Source organism: Silene latifolia, chromosome X (genome assembly GCF_048544455.1).
Source record: "Silene latifolia isolate original U9 population chromosome X, ASM4854445v1, whole genome shotgun sequence".
NCBI classification, from domain to species: domain Eukaryota; kingdom Viridiplantae; phylum Streptophyta; class Magnoliopsida; order Caryophyllales; family Caryophyllaceae; genus Silene; species Silene latifolia.
This window is the reverse complement of record NC_133537.1, coordinates 121,573,772-121,593,716: the sequence shown is the minus strand read 5'-3', so window position 1 is coordinate 121,593,716 and position 19,945 is coordinate 121,573,772. Positions and strand designations below refer to the sequence as shown.

The 19,945-nt window shown below is 37.2% G+C and overlaps 2 protein-coding genes across 2 annotated transcripts; both read right to left on the bottom strand.

Moving 5' to 3' along the window:
- Positions 1-12,678: 12,678 nt before the first annotated feature.
- On the bottom strand, positions 12,679-16,253 carry LOC141618223 (uncharacterized). Its single transcript, XM_074435330.1, has 4 exons — positions 15,967-16,253; positions 15,736-15,859; positions 15,309-15,563; positions 12,679-12,861 (listed from the first exon to the last, which is right to left on the bottom strand). The coding sequence occupies exons 1-4, from the start codon at positions 16,251-16,253 to the stop codon at positions 12,679-12,681; spliced, it is 849 nt and encodes a 282-aa protein (XP_074291431.1).
- Positions 16,254-16,370: 117 nt separating this feature from the next.
- On the bottom strand, positions 16,371-19,731 carry LOC141618222 (uncharacterized). Its single transcript, XM_074435329.1, has 2 exons — positions 19,639-19,731; positions 16,371-16,871 (listed from the first exon to the last, which is right to left on the bottom strand). Exons 1-2 carry the CDS (start codon positions 19,729-19,731, stop codon positions 16,371-16,373), a joined length of 594 nt encoding a protein of 197 aa, XP_074291430.1.
- Positions 19,732-19,945: the final 214 nt, after the last annotated feature.

Here is a 19,945-nt window from a genome sequence, read left to right as displayed (position 1 = left end):
TATTTTTGAGGACACATTTTCCAACAATCTCCCACTTGTCCGAGACAAGTGTGCGTCGCCAATTCTCTTGTCCGATTACAATCTCCCACTCAATTCAAGGTGTCTTGCAGGTCGTACTTGCACTTGATCATATCTTGAGTGGTTTCCTCGATCTGGAGAGTAACTGTCTGATCGGAATTATCTACCATAGATACCTTCCGAGCGTGGCCACGAATTTCCAGTTAACTAATCCTCGAGTGGCCTTGAGATTTCAAACAACCCTGACAAGGGGTGGACAATTCCTATCGCACTATTCCCTTTGTTCAGCCACAGTTCATCATAACCCAAAATATACCCATTTGACCTCATTTACGATAGCCGTAGAGTATAAATCAAAGCTAATCAGAAATTTGTGCCAACTTGGGCGAATAGTCTCTAGTCAAAAGAATTGACTCACAAGAATACTATAGAAGCTCTTGCTACGACCAAGCTTTATGAATTACCAGAACTCTATAAGCGGTCACTGCCCAACAGAGTGTCCCATACAGTTTGCCTATGTGATCGACTAGTCATCCCATATGACTCTATGACACTTGAACTTGCCATCAATCACATCACACTCTAGTCACTTCGAGACGTCACCTCATATAAGTAATTAGGGGCGAATACCATGTCAATCCAGTTCACTTTAATGGGGTTCAATTTGTCTCTACAACCCATTTGGATATAACAAGGTAACGGGTGAGTTTAATAAAACTCAAACGATAAATGCGATTAACACATATAAATAGTCAATACACTATTACTACTTCATATCCTATAATCTTTAGTGTAATATTAACACTAGTTAAAATGCAATAAAAGTTTGGCAAGTGGATATACCCGATATCCATATATTCCAACTTTTTCAATTGCTATTTCCTTCTATTCAATGTTATTTCTAATAACTTGAATTTATTTCTAAGTATTTGTCTAGTCTTCTTACTAGACTTGGGTTCTTTAACTTGAAAGATGCTCCCACTGTTATCGCATAACTTGTGATAAAGTCATTTGTAGAGGGATTCACCCTTAATCCCTACGTTGACTATTTTATCACAATTAACTTAGATTCCTTTTGTAGTATTTGCAATGCGCGAAACTAAAACACCCTTTTAGTCTCTTACTCCTTAGTCAATAAGACATCCTAGGATTACAACAAATCCTTTTAAGTTTGGAAACTAAAGTTTGTGCAACCCTTCAACACCTAACTTAGTTTATCATCCAAACATATGAACAAGTCTTCAATTGTTCTTTAAGGCTTTCACAAGACCATCTCATGAATTAACTTGTTATTGACTCATTATGCTCCTAGCATATGGTTCATCACGGCGTGTACGTCTGTTGGCATACATGATCATTCTAATGGCGGAATCATGATTTCATGTGATCAACAACTTAATAGGTTCAGTGAATGAGTATGACTCCATCATAGTGATCCCACTTTCATCAACATGAATAGCCTATTCAACCTTGTTGATGTACAACTGATACGAAAGATCTTATCCTCCTAAGACTCTCAACTCTATGCCAATATTCTCTCACATAGATTCAAAAATCTTAGAATATATTGCACGCTTTCCTAGTCTCTCAATCACTCTTAACAGAAGAGAGCATTGGTACATTATTCTCAATAATTAATATGTTATCAACATATAAAACATGGAGAAAAAATTCTAGCTCCCACTTAACCTCATGTATAATCATGATACTTCAATCATGTGAATGAAACCATTCACAATTATCACATGAACGAAAAGTATAATGCTTTAATGCTAGCTTAAGACCATCTTGTGATCACTTAAGATAGCTACGCATAATATGTTAGGATTCTTAGATCTTCATCTATGGTTTTGTGTTTCAAACACTTTCTTCTCTAAATTCCCATTTTAGAAAAGCGAATTTTTATTTGCCATTCTTCATTAAAATAAAATGCGGCAATTCCTAACATAATTAATCTTGATCAACATCTTCATGTCAATCTTATGCATTTGAGTACTCTAAAGCTCTATTTACCTTTAAAGAGACCCTCGCTTTAAAGTAAATATACTCTTGAGTAACAATTTTTGGATTGTAATGCTATGGCTCGTATGCAACAAGGTCGATTTGGAATAAGGTCATAATACCATTACTTTCACAAAGCAATATTTTAACAATAAGACATGTGTGCTAAACTCTCACTGAACTATGCTCCCACTCTATCTTTATAGATTATAGTTTCATGACATTCGCAAAGTAACATTTCAACTATAAGACATGTATGTAACGATCCAATCTACTCCCACTCTATCTCTCAGAAATACATCTATTTTCTTGAGAGATAGCTTTGTGAGTTACAAACATATATATGGTGGAGTATTAGGAGTTTATCTAGATTATGCATAAGCTTTCAAAAGGCCATCCCTATCATGGCAGCTTGATTCATGTGATATGCGAGTCTTATCGATGTCATTTGTTGAATAGACTCTCTATTTTAGGTATCTCCTAGTTGACCATCCGTTTTATATTACTTGTCCGGTTTTGGATTGCAAATTCCCAAAATTGAGTTCAACAACTAAAACCAACTCATATTTGTTTGATCTTATGGGTAGTGACACTAGGTAATAATCCATCTTTAATAAATCAAATTTATTATTTAGATCTTTGCCACTACGATTGGATCGTAATGCTTTAGTCCTTTGTTCAATTGGTTCTCTACGTCATTTTAGAAATTCCTCAAATTTCTCAAATTTCTCAAATGCTTCACTTTATATTTGATTAAGTAAATATACCCATATCTACTTAAATCATCGTTAAAAAGTGATGAAGTAGTCATAAATTCCCCTTGTGGTGATGCTCATTAGAACACATACATCGGTATGTATTAGTCCCAACAAATCATTTGCTCGTGTCCCTTTACCATTAAAGAGAGTAAAAATTATTTTGCAAAGGAGACAAGATTCGCATATTCCATATGATTGAAAATCAAATGGTCCAATAAATCTAGTCGACACTAGCCTTTTAACGCGTTTCTTATTTATGTGACCTAATCGAAAAAGCCAAATGTACAATTCATTTGGTTTAATAGTTATGAGTCTTTTGGATTGTATTTATGAAGATATCTTTGCTTGAGTTGGAAGTGTCTAAAACTTGTATATCATAAAGATAAGTGACATGGCTCACAACTATGTCTATTTTCAACAAAATACATTTTTGATGGCAAAATATAAATCCTTTCATGTCTCACATAGTAATTAAGCCCCTTAACTTTGTTCAATTGTGAAATTAGGCCCCATAAGTTTTAATTGGAGCAATCAAGCCCCTTAAGTTTCACCAAAAGTGAAATTCAACCCCATTTTTAAAATTTTCACCAAACTCTTATATTAAAAACACTTTTAATACAATTTATCAATTATAAAATATTTTGTTTTATGATTTTAAAACTTTTATATTTATATTAAATATTGAGATTTTTTTTTTTTTTTTGAATTTTATAGTATATAGACAATTTATTATATATATATATGTATGAATACTATACAAGTTATAAATAATTTACTAAATATGTATGTAAAATTGTTCTTCAATGATTAATAAATTATGAACAATTTCGTAAAGTTACAATTAGTAATTTTTAGTATATAATAAATTGTTTAATACTAATATAAAATATTTTTAGTTAAAATTTTTGTGAAAATTTTAAAAATGGGGTTGAATTTCACTTTTTTTGAAACTTAAGGGGCTTGATTGCTCAAATTGAAACTTATGGGGCCTAATTTCACAATTGAACAAAGTTAAGGGGCTTAATTACCACTTTCGCGAAAATGGAAATAATGTTTTAGACAAAGTGGGTACATAATAACAATTATGTAAATTATAACTCAAAGCTATTAGCTAAAACAAGTACATAAGTTCCTCTTGAAGTGGCGGCTACCCTAGCTCTATTTCCTTGTCCGAGATTCATATCATTCTTGTTTAGCTTTTCCATATTTCCAAGTCCCACTTGGAGTAATAAGTACAACTTTGATATCTCCCAAATACTTGGGGCAATTTCGCTTCCAATGGCCCATGACATTATAATAATGACATTCCTCATAGGATTGGGCACCCTTCTTGGTCTTGGTTTTGGTAGTCCCACTATCTATTCCCAATTCATTTTCAGGTTTGGCTTTCTCACCCATCTTTGCCTTCTTTTTAACAATGTCAATCCTCCTTTCATTTGCAAGGACACTCTTGCTAGAACTCCCACTCAATTTAATATTTCTCCTTGTTTCTTCAAACAAGGATGCCTTGGGTTTAGCGAGATTTTCTTCACAAGATTTTCTTACCAAAGTGGTTGGCATTAATATTGGAGTGGGTGGTGTAGAGGTAGTAAAGAAGCAGAAATTTACATCCTGACCAATGCCAACGCGTAATTCTCTAATCGTATCATTGTCATACTCGGAGCATTTTTCATCGAATGATTGGAGCCATGAATCAATGGTGATTGGTGTAGGAGTATTAGATGAATTCATTGCATATAATTAACTACAAAAACAGAAATGAAGGAAATAATTAACATCTATCGTTTTAAAATTTCTTGTAAACAAGTATTTAAGCATCTATATAGTGACCTCCACCCAACTAACATAAATGATTCCGAGATCCAAATTTATATTAATACGGGTACGGTAAGCCGAGTCATCCCTTATTAATATAACTCGGTGGATTAACCTCTTAATCGATTCTACTTTTAGAACTCTCGGTCGATAAAAATTACTCTAATTTTCATCTTTAGCCCAGAACACATGCGACTACGGTCACGAATACTTCCGTTGAGCTCAATCCAAATTTCGTTGTAGTAACATTTTATTACCCACTTACCCAACGTAACACGGTTTGTATTACGGTGAAGCCGGATTAACTCCCTTATGAAATTGGGATTCATAGTTTCTACTATTTGGTAAGGCTAAATCTCAATTATTAAATTAGCGAGAGGTCATGTCAATTTATTATCTATCACGTTTTAAGTGAACTAAAGCGGTGAACTACGATAATTATAATTGACACGGTCGATAACTCGATATGATATGTATGTGTTATTATGGCGATTTGGCAATGCATGCAACATATTAAAAGAAATGCAAAGCATTAATAAATTCCTAGTATGGCCTTTCTAAAATAGAAAATCAAATAATCTATTACATATTCGGAAACCAACTCTTTTGGTCCCTTGAATCTTCAAGTGGCACGCCTGCCAAGAACACCGTCTTCGTCGGATCACCTTTTCGAATGGCACCGTCTTGAAGAAGCTCCATAATTACAAATAATAATAAAAATACAAAACTATTCCTATTACACATTTGTAAAATGGAAAAACTAGTAAAAAAAAAAGTGATACGAGATCACATTAAATTACAACCGAATCAATATTCCCTTTCATTACGGGTAATATCAATTAAAACTAAGGGCATACTAAGATAAAATTACATAATTCAAAATTATATAAATAAAAGACATTCAACAATTGAAATATGCAGCATTATAATATGTATCTAACATGCCAAACTATGTGCCAAATCGCCCATTTAACTTATATCGTATATATAACCCGGTTTTACGGAAATGCGTGATAATAACCTCTTAAAATCACAAATTAACATTTAAATCACATCTAAGCTCAAGTTAATTATCCTAACACTCTTAGGACTCAAAAATTAGTCATCACTCAATTTTTGACAATAATTCAACTTGATTTAAGTTTTATGCTCATTTTTGACCTTAAAATCATAACATTTATGAAATAAATCCAAATTAAATTACAAAAATTTCAAAATTTGAATTTTAAATTTTTGAACATTTTGGAATATTTACATGACACTCATAATGTCAAAAATCACGGTTAAAATTTTTGAATTAATTTTGAAAAAAATATAGTTGCAATTTATGGGTTTTATCGCATAAAACATCTAATGTATCCAAAAATTACTCCCATTAATTTTACAACTTTAGATCTGATAAGTGGGATATTATGCAACCTAAAATAGTTTTCTCATGCCATGCAATTCATTTTAGCTATTTATGCTAAAATAGTCACTATTTATGCCATTTTTAAACTAAAAATTCATAAATCATGCTAAATGAGATAATTTCATCTCAAAATTTACATACACTGTGTAAATCATGCGTGTGACAACATATTAAAGTTTCATGGCCTGGTTCGAAGTTTAACCAGTTTTCACCATTTTACCTCTTTTAATCCATTTTTATCTCAAAAAAATCATAAATCATGCAATATTAATCCAATTAATACTAGATTTTAAATAAAACTTTTACAATATACATGTGAGGTCATATAAAATTTTCAAGGTCAGAGAATAAGTTTAACCATTTTTAGTCATTTTAACCTCTATTTATGCCATTTTTACACTAAAAATTCATAAATCATGAAATATTAATCAAATTAATTTGATATTTTACATGCAATACATAAAATATTTATGTGAGATCATACTAAAATACTAAGCCAAGTAGTGAAGGTTAACTTATTTTAGTGAATAAAAGTTCATTTTAATCATAAAAATGTAATAAAATCACTAAAAATCATTAAAATGAGCAATAAATTTTCATAAATCATAAAAATGACCTATAAACATATTAGGGCCAGAATATATAACATGCGAAAATTTGCGTGGCTTCATAAAACTCAATTTTTTTAGTTTTATATGTTAACATTTTAACTCGGAAAAACAATAACCGATTATGCATGCAACATCCTATGCTCTAATACCACTCGTTAGGTTTATTTAACTATTATTAGACTCCTCTAATAGTGAACTAATTAACCTTTTAATTTATGTTCCTTAGATCTAGTGCATGCATAACAAAATAAGAGATTTATAAGAAAACAATGTCCCTTACATTGTTAATTTCGGTTTTGTGGGCACAAGTAAGGTCTCCTACCTTCACTTGTTCTTGAGCTATGATGTGTATTAGGATGATCCTCCAAAGAATCCATGTATAGAAGCCACTCCTCTTGATTGCACCCAACATTATCCCTTATCTCTACTAAATAATATTTGCTAGATATTTGTTTAGTTGTTTACCTTAAAATTGATTACTAATACTCATATATTACACTAATAATATTAGTAATTTTATTTGAACAATTTGGATCATGATTTATCTAATTTTGGAGAAAGATGAACAAAGTATGAGAGAGGTATGCATGAATGAATGAATGTGCATTAGATGAATTAATAGATAATAATAATTCTCTAGTATATATGAGAGGATCACGGTTTTGGGAGGATGGGAGACCAATATTTGGTCTTTCACTTTTCCCTTTTGTTCTTATCTAAACACTAGGTGTAAGACTAGGCTAGTGTACTCATCACATATTTCATACACTATGAACAAATGCAAACAAATAAAAGCCATTTGATACTACCCAAAACCGGTTTCTCCTCTTAAAATGGACTACCATTTTATTTTGTCAATTTGTCATTTGTTACACAATATGTCACATGTAGTATGTTACATGTTATTAATTAATTTAATGCATATTTCACACATCAATATCATTTTATAAATTAACTAAATTACATACAACAATTTGACTAGTGATACTTGATCACATAAATAAAATGGGTCATATAATTATAATTCACAACATCTTGTAATTATAATTAACCATTCATTCTCATCTCTATTGTTTCTCAAACAATAAACAATTTTAGTAATAAAGCATTTCAATTACTAAAATAAATCTTATTTAATCCCATTACAATAAGATATAAACATTCTCTCTCACAAATTGATTTGTTCAATTTTAAGGAATTGATCAACTTGTATCGTCATACAATTAATCAACTTTATTGATTAGGACATCATCCTTTATGTGTGACCTTAAGGGATCAACTGGTCACCCCCGTCCCAGGACAGTAACGTCAAACTCTAGCAAGCCAATCGTTACCGATTAATGTTGATCAGTTGACTATATAAATGAATCATCCCTTACGTATTCTTATTATGAGATTTAATTATGATATTAAATCATGTGAACGCACTATTATTGAGGACACATTTTCTAACAGTTGCATGGTTGGATGAGTCGTGAGATGATCGTTGTGTCAGGACACTATTTACTAGTAATGTGGTTGTGGTGTTCCGGGTTGCGATCCGGGCACGGTACTCCGTGTTGCGATACAAGTACTTTTGCGCTGCGGTGCGGCTGTTGGTGGCGGTGTTGCGATGCCATCATCAGTTGTGGTGGAGTAGGCGAGATACTTGTGAGACGAACTTCTGAAATTATATGTTAACCTAGTATGGGCATATAGATTGTTATTCGGTTTACTGTTGTTTCCTGTGATTCTCGGCTTATGGGTGAGAGCAGAGTATAATATGGAAGAGATTTACGCATGTGGTTGTTGTTGTCATAGAACAATGATATTTTGTTGATGGGACATAGTTGTGGGAATACTTTCGATCTTGTTTTAGATGAGGCAGTGTTGACATAGTTGTGGCAAGTAATTAGGGGAGCATGTGTATACTGAGTTGGAAGTTGCAGGTGGTTCATAATTTTTATTGGGGCAGTAAGTATGGAGTGTTGGGAATTAGTATCATGTTAAGTTATGGACGAGTTTGGCGGCAGAAAAAGGAAAATTTGAGGACCTAGTGAGTGTGTAACAATTTATGGATCGTGGGTAATGTTGTGGTGATAAGTGCATGAATAGGGAAGAATATGGTTGTGCGGTGATGTGGAAGAGTTGAAGTAGTGGTCATGCTGAGGATTTTGTGTTATATGTTAGGTGTTCTGCGGGGTAATTAGAGGTATCAAACTGTTAGAGAAAGAGAGCCTTAGATATGGGAATGGTTGTCGGTGTTGAGGCTATAGTCAGTGATCGGTGACATGAGATGGTGATAATGGGAAGAAATAGCTAAGGATTTAGTACTAGCTGGGTTACGAGGACGTAACGTTTATCTTAAGAGGGTTAGGATATGATAGAGAAAGTTTGATGGTTATGCATGTTGCAGTGTATTTGGAAGTTTTGAGTCTTGGTGTAGAATAAAGATGGACTTGTGGTTAATATTATTAAAAGTGTCAAGGTTGGAGGATGAGAGTTGAGCGGTGTTGGTTGGTGGAGTGGTATGTGTTCATGCTATGAAGGTATGGTGTGAACCTTAGAGACGACGTTCGTTTTAAGGAGGGAAGACTGTAATACTACTGTTTTCTGGCCTCAGCTTACACGGTCGAGTACGCCATACTCGGTCGAGTAAGTTGTCGAGTGCTTTTAAACAGGCTATTATTTTGGGTGCACTCGGCCGAGTATTGAGGAACTCGGCCGAGTAGGTCGTACTCGACCAAGTACCCGGTCTGACTGGTTAGTTTTCCGCGGGTTTGATTAAAATAATTGGAGAAGTATATAAAGGCGTATTGGCAGTTTCTAATCATTTCTTAATCACTTTTCTCAAACATAAACTACGTACACTGCCTCTCTAATCATTATAATCATCTCCAAGGCGAAGGTTGTTAGATATTGAGTTTTAGCATCTTATTTCGTGTCAATCCCAGTAGTAAGTGTCTTATCCTTGTTGATTTATTGTTATCATTATAGTTAAGTAAACCCTAATTTGGGAAAATTGGGGGAATTGGTAGTTGGGCATACTATATCGGTTAATTGTGGGGTAGTTAGTAATTGTATGTGATTATTACTTGTAGGTGACGGTTCCATGGAGGTTTGCTATTGCGGTTACTTGGGTGTGTGCTTGGATTGCGAAAAAGTAGGGTTTCCCTACCCAGATGATTGCATAATTGGTTATAAGATGGCATTTGTATTGATTGATTGGTATTATTATTGTGATTGTGGTTGATTGTGATATCTCTAGTTATTGGTCACTGTTGGTGAAGCCATTTTCGGAAGATGGTTTTCACACCCAAGTTTGCCGCTTGTGGCTCCTCTCACAAGGGGGGTGTGCACATTAATGATTTGGGTTCGCTCGTTGCGATGAGCGGGGCTTAGGTGGGCAAGGTTGCGGTCCCCTACTGGCGGTGTGGGTTTCCCATTGCGATGGGAGCCTGGCAGGTCAACATATTTCGGTGTGTAGTCGGTTACTGGTTACTATTGGAGTTTGGAGGATAGTTACTACAGTTTGGATTGGCTTATGTATTGGTTTGTGTTTGTGATTTCTTATTCTGGTTATGCAGTTGACTGACCTCATTTATTATTTTCAAAACTGTGGTGATTCATTCGGGGATGGTGAGCAGTTGGTTTAGCAGGTAATGGCTTTGGATGTAGCTCGCGGGTTATGGATGGGGCAGAGTCATCACCTTTAGTTTAGCTAGATTCCGCTGTCGCTTGAACATTAGTTTCTTTTGGCTGCTTTCGGAGTTGTAACTGTTTTGATTTAGACATCAGTTGTATTTTGTTTTAAACCGTTTTGTACTTTTAATAAATGTTCTTTGATGGTCTATTTGATATACTTTACCTCGGACAACCGAGATGGTAGCACCTTGATATGCTAAGGTAGTCTTGGGAAGGCACTTTGGTGTATGGGGGTGTAACAAAGGTAGCCGGGTTCACAAGTACAAGACAAGGTTGATTATGGTCACAACTAAGGTTGGCCTAAGGGTAGTGATACGGTCGTTATGTACCAAAAATAAAATACCTAAATACAACTAACAGAAGCTAGCAGCAAGTAGGGTCGATCTCCATAGGGAGGCTATTTTGCTAATTATCTGTTTAACTCAATCTGTCTAATGTCACAATTGGGGGTTTTGATTGTTTAACTAAACTAAAAAGACTAAGGCAAGAGAGAAATGAATGCGAGAAACTAAGAATAAGAGAAGGGAATATGCTAGGAGTCGGTCTACCGTGGCAGCTACACTATCGGGTCAACTGAGTCAATTAAACTATTGATAAGAAGAGCAAGGTCGTCACCTTTCGGTCCTTAAACCTACGATTATACCCTTTCGGTCTCTAATCGCCCTAGGGTCTCCTAACTTAGCTTTCGCCCTAATTAGATATCACCTATTGTAATTAAGCAAGCCTTCCCTTCCAATCTTTCGATCCAGGTCGGGGTTAACTAAATAAATTGGTCTCCTGCATGCATTCATTCAACCTAATAAGAATTATATTGCCTAATACAATTATTATCGCAAGACTAATCTAATCAAGTCGATCCTAACATATTACTACCACGGCTTTCCTAATCCTAACATATTAAGGGAATTAGCTAGACATGGAATAAAGAAGAACGAGAATAAAAGGAAGTGAGAACAATAAACATTAAGTAAGAGTAAGGGAGAGAAGAAAGAATTACTGAATTAAATGATCCGGAAATAAGGAAGAACAAAAGTAATAGTAACAGTGTATTTGAATAAATTAGAGAGGAGAAGCCCCCTAATTATGTCGTCCTAATATCCTATTTATAAGAAAAATAGGATTTATTAAATCTAAATGACGGAAATTAACTAAAAAGCCCAGCCCATCAGCGAATCCACTCGATCGAGTGGAATAAAACCACTAGATCGAGCAAACCTGAGCCAAAACTGCTCGATCGGCCGACTAGTTTACTCGATCGACTAAAGCTATATTATGCAATGTTCGATCGACCAAAAATCCTACTCGATCGACTTATTAATTAACCTGAAACCACTCGATCGACTAGTAAAGTGCTCGATCGAGTGCATACTAACTTCAGCAGCTCATTAATCACGTTAGATTGACTTTGACTTGTCCTTTTAGCTCCCGAAACAGCTTCACGCATCCCAAGAAAGCTATAATTCCGCTCCAAATCTACTCTTCCTCCAAATGCATGCAAAACGGACAATAAATGGCTTGATTTCACTACCTTTTGATCCATTCCTGCAATTAAGACAAAATAAACCAAAGTAGCATATTCGAGGCATTTCGTAGCATAAAACCACGATAAAAGCATAGAAATACGTGCATAAAATAGGCTAAAAAGACTATATAAAATGCACATATCAGGTAGGCTGATGGTAGGTCTCCATCTCTCGGTGTAAGACGATCCTTAGCCTAGGGTTGGTTTAGATCTCTCCCTAACCACTCCCAAACATGCAATAGACACACCCAACTTTACACAAGTTCAAGTTATCACTTAAACATGTAAATAGATATGGAAAGAACTCAAACTACTTATTCAATCCTTTCATTAAACACATGGTGTGCACAAAACAAAGCTACCTACCCAAAGACTTAACCTTTATGTAAAGAACCACAATCAAACCATGGAACCTGCACAAGTTCCCCCATTTACCTTAGTGAGGCACTACTCAAACATATTGATGAGAACAAACACAAAATATGTAAACTTTGATGTAAAACAAATAGAGGAAAACATGCTTGCAAGGATAAACTAATTAAGCAAGTATGAAAACGTAAACAATTGAGAAATAATTGAAACTAGGAAGAGAATTATACCAAAAAAGAGGAAAGATTGAGTCTTGGATTAATAATTGGAAGAATTATTCAACAATCTTCTATTGCAAGCCAAATACCCAATTGTATACTATTCAACTAACTAGATCTAGGCTAAATTGCTAAATAATTAAGGTTTAATTAAGAAAAGATTGAAGCTTGGATTAAGGAAACTTGCATAAATTAGGAGAAAATTTAGATCTAGGGTAATGTGTCAAATGAAATTATGGAGGGGGTATTTATAGGTTTCACACAAATTAGGTCAAACATTACAAGAGAGTTGAAATGCGGAGTAGGGATCCCAGCCGGTGGACCGGCCGTCGGAGGCCTGCCCGGCTAGGAGTTTCCTGGAACTTTTCTTCAACTTCAGAGGTCTTCGGGTGTGCCTAGCCGGGCTCTCAGTTGCCGGTGCCCATGCCTGCTGGGAGTCTCCTGGAATTTCTTCCTTTGAAAATAAATTTTCCAAGATCATCAGGTACGCATAGCCGGTGGGCCGGCTGCTGCTGGCCCACCCGGCTGGGAATCTCCTGGAAGATTTCTTCCTTTTCTTCTTCCTTGGCTCAGTGGGGTGTTCCTAGCCGGCAGACCGGCTGAGAACCTTCTCTCAGCTTTTCCTCCTCCTCTTTCCTATGCTATCTTCCGAACAACCTTCCTTGCTCCCAATTCTTCATTTCCGTCTCAAACCCTGTCAAATGAGATACAAACTAATAGAAGGAAAATTTGGGGCACAAAATGCAAGTAGGGAGTGCCTAACCTGACTCAAAACGGGTCAATTTTCATAGGAAAGAATAGGGAAAACGGTCTAAATTAATCATATATCAAACCTCTCTACACATAGATATTACTCGTCCCCGAGTAAGTGAGCAAAATTTTTAACTCTTATTTACCCCTCTACCTAAATTAAGCTAATATTATCCGATGATAGGCAATTAACGGGCGTTCTCCGTCCCTTCAACGCACAACGGAACACAATGAGGTATGTGCTCCGTTGCAAGGCAAATGGGGGCTTGCGGAAAATTTTTGAGACGTCCAACATTTAAGCACAGATCAACATATAAGATGCATCACAAAAAGTCAAACCGCTTTCGTCATCTAAGCGGCCGTTTTATTTTAAAAATGAAAAGCCTAGGTCGAGAGATACCGTCTCAAAATCCCAATGAGGTGCCAACCCCCTAAGGATGACCCAAGCAACCCAAATGTGACCACATAAGCCAAAGAAACACATTCTAAGGCGGGAAAGGGGAAGCAAGGCTAGTCCTACAAGAATTATATGACACGACTGAAGATTCAACCAAGCGTGACCCATGATTAAGGGGACCTAGACAGGAACACCCCCATACACCAAAGTGCCTTAATAAGGCCACCCTAGCATATCAAGGTGCTACCATCTCGGTTGTCCGAGGTAAGTATATCAAATAGACCATCCAAGAACATATATTAAAAGATATCAAATTGTTTAAACAAAATACAACTGAAGTTTAAACAAAAAGGTTTACAACCAAAATTACTAAAAGAACAAATGATAAAATGTTAGCGGAAGCTAGCCAAGCGATTGGTGATGAATCGACCCCATCCAAGACCCGCAAGCGGATCCACGGCTATACCTGCTAAATTAACTACTCAGCATCCCCGAATGGATCACCACAGTTTTGAAAACAATAATGGGGTCAGTCAACTACATAACCAAGATAAGAATTCACAACACAAGCCAATACATAATTCAATTCACCTGTAGTAACATCATCCAAACTTGTTTAGTAACCAGTAACCGACTACACACCGAAGTATGTAGCCCTACAAGGTTACCCATCGCAATAGGTAACCCTCACCGCCAATAAGGGACCGCGGCCTTGCCCAACTAAGCCCCGCTCATCGCAACGAGCGCATCCAGATAATTAATGTGCACATCCCCCTTGTGATGGGAGCCACAAGAGGCGAACATGGGGTTTGAACCATCTCCCGAAAATGGTCCCATAACAACAATACCAATCACAATATCAACTCAACCAATCTCAATCCAATGAAACATGTTTTAAAATCAATCACATTTAATCTTAAATCAATTACACAATCAACTAAGTAGGGAAACCCTACCTTATTCGCAAATTCTGTAATCAATAATAACAACAACAACAACAACAACGATGCTAGAATTGTTCTTCTACGAACTCGTCACCTAGCAAGAATAAACAACCATACTATATCATAAACCATACAAATCAACCTTTAACTCCATCCTAATCAATTAGGGAAAACCTTAAAAGACAACCACAAACTGATTAACAAAGCACTAGAGACTTACCAAAGAAACTGGTACGGAAAGACGGGATATTGACTCACGATAGATCAACTAGCCTTGGGAGTGATTAGGGTAATTAGGGTGATTAGATAAGCGGTAAACGTAGTTTAGGTTTTTGTAAAAATATAATTTAGTAACTGGTAATACGAAATTTATAATCTCAAATAACTTTAATCAAACCGCGGAAATAATCTCGTCAGGCCGGGTGCTCGGTCGAGTACCTGAGGCACTCGGCCGAGTATCTCACAACTCGGCCGAGCGTTCCCAAACCAGAAGCCTGCTTAAAAACACTCAACAGCCTACTCGACCGAGTATGGACTACTCAACCGAGTAAGATAAGACAAAAAAACCGTAGTATTATAGTCTTCCCTCCTTAAACGAATTTCGTCCCCGAAGTTCATACCATACCCAAAACAACATGCAAAATCAACCTACTTAACTCAAAAGACACTAAAAAAACCCAACTATAACCAACTATTGTTCGCACAAACCGAAACACAACCATACCGACCTCAAAACTACCCCAAAACACACATGCGACCATCTCCTACGCCCCTTAAAAGACAACGGTTACGACCTATAACCAAATATACCTTCTCAAAAAGGTGTGGGTAGCATTTCCTCATAGCCTCCTCTGGCTCCCAAGTGCCTTCCTCCACGTTTTTATTAGACCATAACAACATATGCAAGACGGTTTCACCATTCCTTGTCTTGCGTACTTTACGATCCAATATCTCTTTTGGTACCTCCGCATAAGTTAGAGCTTCATCCAACTCGATATTCTCAACTTCGAGCTCATGTGACGGATCACTAACATATTTCTGAAGTTGGGATATATGGAACACATTCTGCACCCGATCAAGAGATGGTTGTAAAGCTAGCCGATAAGCTACTTCACGTACCCGAGCCAAAATCTCATAAGGACCTATGAATTTCTAATTTAACTTCCCTCTCTTGCCAAACCTCATAACACACCGCATAGGAGACACTTTCAAGAGAACCTTGTCACCTACGACAAACTCGATGTCTCTTCGATTCAAGTCCGCATAACTCTTTTGCCGATCTTGGGTTGCTTTCATCTTTTGTCGAATCAAGCGCACTTGTTACACCATATCTTATACCATCTGTGGTCCCAAAACCATAGCTTCAGTGCTATCATCCCAACACATCGAACTCCTACACTTCCTCCTGTACAACGCCTCAAAAGGTGTCATCCCAATGCTCGAGTGATAGCTGTTGTTATATGAAAACTTTATCAGATCCAGTCTATCCTCCCAACTCCCACCAAATTTCAACGCACAAGCTCGCAACATGTCTTCCAAAGACTTGATAGTCCTCTCAGTTTGACCATCTGTCACAGGATGAAACGCCGTACTCATATTTAAGGTAGTCCCCATCAATTCCTCCAACTCTTGCCAAAACCGTGTTATAAACCTCGCATCTATATCCAACACTATATCCTTTGGTACCCCGTGTAACCGTACCATATGCTTTCTGTATCCCAGAGCCTGCTGAATCTTACCCCAAGTATCTTTCATTGGAATAAAATGAGCCGACTTTGTCAAACGATCGACGATAACCCAAATCATATTGTTACTCTGCTAAGTCCTCGATAACCCCGCAATAAAGTCCATATAAATTGATTCCCATTTCCATTATGGTACCTCAAGTGACTGAATTTTACCTTGTGGTCTCCGTTGCTCTCTCTTTACTCTCCGGTAAGTCAAACACCTAGCCACGAACCCTGCGATATCTTTCTTCTTACCGGGCCACCAAAACGTTTTCTGCAAGTCCTTATAGAGTTTATCCCCTCCCAGATGTACTAAATAGGGAGTGAAATGAGCCTCCGTCATGATCAACTTCTTCAAGTCAGCATCACTTAGTACACACCACCTCCCATCGAAGCGAACACTCCCATTTGTATAGATAAAAAATCTCGGAACTGTACCATGTTCTACCCTTATCTTCCACTCCTGAATCTTAGGATCAAGTTCCTGTTTCCTTTTTATGTCATCATATAGGTTAGGCTCGATAGTCAAATCGCCGATGGCATCTCCCTTGTGAATCATATGAATCCCAATCTTAGTCATCTCATCCCTTAGTTTCATCAGTGACTTGGCAGTGCATAGTGAATGCACACTGCGGACATGGGACACCTACACACCAAGCCAATCTGTGGACGTGCAGTAGTCGGAAAGCGACACTTGGTGGCATAGAAATGCTTTCGATCGGATCGCTTTAGATCGGTCGGTTTCGTCTCGGTAAAGGTCTCGAAACGATGCAGAGATGTTCGGAGTCACCACAAAAAAATTATGGGATGCCTGGAAATCGCTCAAATCCACTTTGTACCTCGGTCAAACGAAGCAAAAAGCGGTGGTTGACATAGGTACTAAAGATAAGGAATTGTCCCTCTTTAGCATCTACCGCTAGAATGACTCTCGTTCGCCCTGGATAAGGTCATCCACTATCCAAAGTTTTTGAGTAAGAGGTGAGGTTACGTATTATGAAGCCCGTTAATCAGACACCCAATCCCACCCGCGGTAGCGGCCTCTACTGATCGATCTTGATTGGTTAAGTGCAAAAGTTGATAAAACTGTTAAAATGCATGAATGCGCATCCATAAGTTTAAACCTAACATGCGAAAGTTTACTAAGTCGGTTGTTTATCCAAATATCAAGTAATTGATGTCGAGTTAGATTTAATGTTGATTTGCATGCAAGGCGGAAATTAAACATTCATTTACCGAGTTAGGTTTATGGTGCTTAACATAATCCATTTGTCTTAGAAAAGTGCTTTGAAATACAAAGTGTAAAATGCGAACTCATCAATCTGATCCATCCTGTATTCGGGTAAACCGAAGTCGGGATTGTCCTAGACGAGTGATGGAAAGGAAACAGGAGCAGTGTCAGGCAGCCATTGTGACGCAAGCCATCAGGCGATGCAAGGGAGCCTGTCCTGATTTGAAATATAGGAAGCAGAGAGCCTGTTTAGGCGCGAGTCAGATGTTGACCCAAAGGGGTGTCTCCTGGTTGTTGAAAGCTTTTGTGAAATTGTTTGTAAAAGGGTGTTAAAACCCGCTTTTGTTAAAAAGGTCATTAAGTCCATTTTTATGCTAATGTGAAGAACGGGACTCGGAATAATTTTCATTGTTTAGATAATATTCGATGTCGGGTTCAGTTTTGTAAGCTTAACATGAATAGTTTTATAAGAAAAGATGCAAAAAATGTTTGATATGAACTAATTATATTTAGTTCATTGCTTTGTGAAAAAGTGTGAAAAAGATGCTTAATATGAACTAATTATATTAAGTTCATTGCTTTGTAATTAGCCAAAGTTTATCATCGTACTCCGGTTAAAACGATATGGTATGTAGAACCAAGAATGATTATCCATTATGACTAATATGGTTTTTGCAAATGTAAACAAATTAAAAGAGGGCTTTAAAATACCCTTTAAAATGTAATTAACCAAATACTATCACCGAATCACGGATTAAACCGTCATGGTATAAGAGATTAAGGGAGAATATAATTTATGGTAAAAAATGCTTGTTGTAAAAAAATTGATTTGAAGTATTTGAAATGGTAAAAACCGATTGCAAATAAGAAATAAAGATGAAGAAGAGACGAACTCAAACACATTTGAGTTCTGACCTGGGGTACCCAAAGAGGCGCGAGGCACCTAGTTGTGACTAGGAGCTTCTACCTCAAGTCAAAACCCGGTTTTGGCTCGATCAATCCGTATTTTGAATCATGTTATGCATGTTTTATCATGTTAAAATCATAAAAACAGATACAAAGAACTGGAAAGAACAGGATTAATTACACCCTCATAATTACATGCTAGGTTGCTTGACGAGAAATTGACAAAATGTAAAAACTCGTGAGTCGGAAAACTCGATTTAAAACCGTTTCTTTAAAGTATAGAGTGTTGCTTTGCTTTAGTGATGGTGTGGGCTGTCGAAGTGGTAAGTCAAGTTATTTAATGCACGATGTTGGTACCAAACAATGTATAAGGCTCGTATATTCAATCGGTAGGTCGAAAATACGTGTCGTTTGTTGACTTAGGAAGTCGAGGTCTAGAATTTTAAGGGAGAAAAGAAGGGGCAAACTCTCGCGTGTCTTCAAATGGTGGCATTTGAGGGGTATTTATAGAGGATTGTGTGGTTGTGTGCGTTTTGGGCGACGTGGTCGCATTGGCTGCTTGAAGAGGCGCGAGCATGTCCGCGGGTCTTCGAGTTGTCATATCACTATCACGCATTTGGATTTGTGGTTTGTTTTACCCTAGGATATGTAGGATATAATTGTTGTACTTGACCATCAATTATACCGTGTATACTTAGCATGGAAGCATTGTGGGGTTTGTTTTTTGGGTTTGACTCGTTCTTGGAGTCGGGATTTGAATTTTGAGTCGGTTTTTGGTCCAGTATCAGTTTTGACTCTAATTACTGTCATTGCGACCCCGTCGCCGTGCATAAAACACTCAAGATATGGTTGAAATATTTTGGTTTCGAAATCATTTTTGAGTTTTCCAACGCGTAGTTTATATAAACTGTCGATCAAACGTAGCAATTCCTAAGCATGTTGTAGTCCGATAATCATCAGGTGTTTGTTGGGGATTCAAAGGATACTGGGTATCTACAGAGCCTTCACTTTGACTGAGGCTTGGACAGGGCGAAAGTCAAATTACAGCCCGCAGGTCAATCGAAGATTACAACCTGGAGACCGAAGAGACGTTGAGGCGGCTCAAAAGGATTTAGGCCAAGGACCTGCCATCAGGAAGGGCGACGTCGATGCGACTCGGGGATTCGAGTCAAGGACCTGCCATCGGGAATAGTGTAGAGTCTGTCGACTACCAGCGTAGGTCGTTTAAAGTCCGTTAGACTACGTATAAAGGCTTGCCAGCCATAGGAAGGAGTCATACCTGAGGGATCTTCGGGATATATCCTTGAATTGTTTCTTGTTCGCGCGGAGAGGTTCGCCAACCATTGAAGGTGCGTAGAGACTCGCCAGCCATTGAAGGTACATAGAGACTCGCCAGCCATCGAAGGTCCGTAGAGACTCGCCAGCCATTGAAGGTGCGTAGAGACTTGCCGGCCATTGAAGGTGCGTAGAGGCTCGTCAGCAATTCAAGGTAGAGTAATCGACTGCGGGAAACAGCCTGATTTATCGGGCATATTTCAAGAGGTTGGTGCGAAGAGACTCGCCAACCATTAATGGTCGAATGACTG

Coding starts and splice junctions, on each gene's coding strand:
- LOC141618222 (XM_074435329.1), bottom strand. CDS start 19,731: ATGGCTGGCGAGTCTCTACGCACCTTCAATGGTTGGCGAACCTCTCCG. Junction 16,872..19,638: donor ATATCCCGAAGATCCCTCAG/GTATGACTCCTT, acceptor CTTGGTGTGTAG/GTGTCCCATGTCCGCAGTGT.
- LOC141618223 (XM_074435330.1), bottom strand. CDS start 16,253: ATGAAAGATACTTGGGGTAAGATTCAGCAGGCTCTGGGATACAGAAAG. Junction 15,564..15,735: donor TTGAATCGAAGAGACATCGA/GTTTGTCGTAGG, acceptor GATCGGGTGCAG/AATGTGTTCCATATATCCCA. Junction 12,862..15,308: donor ACCCACACCTTTTTGAGAAG/GTATATTTGGTT, acceptor TTATTTTCAAAG/GAAGAAATTCCAGGAGACTC.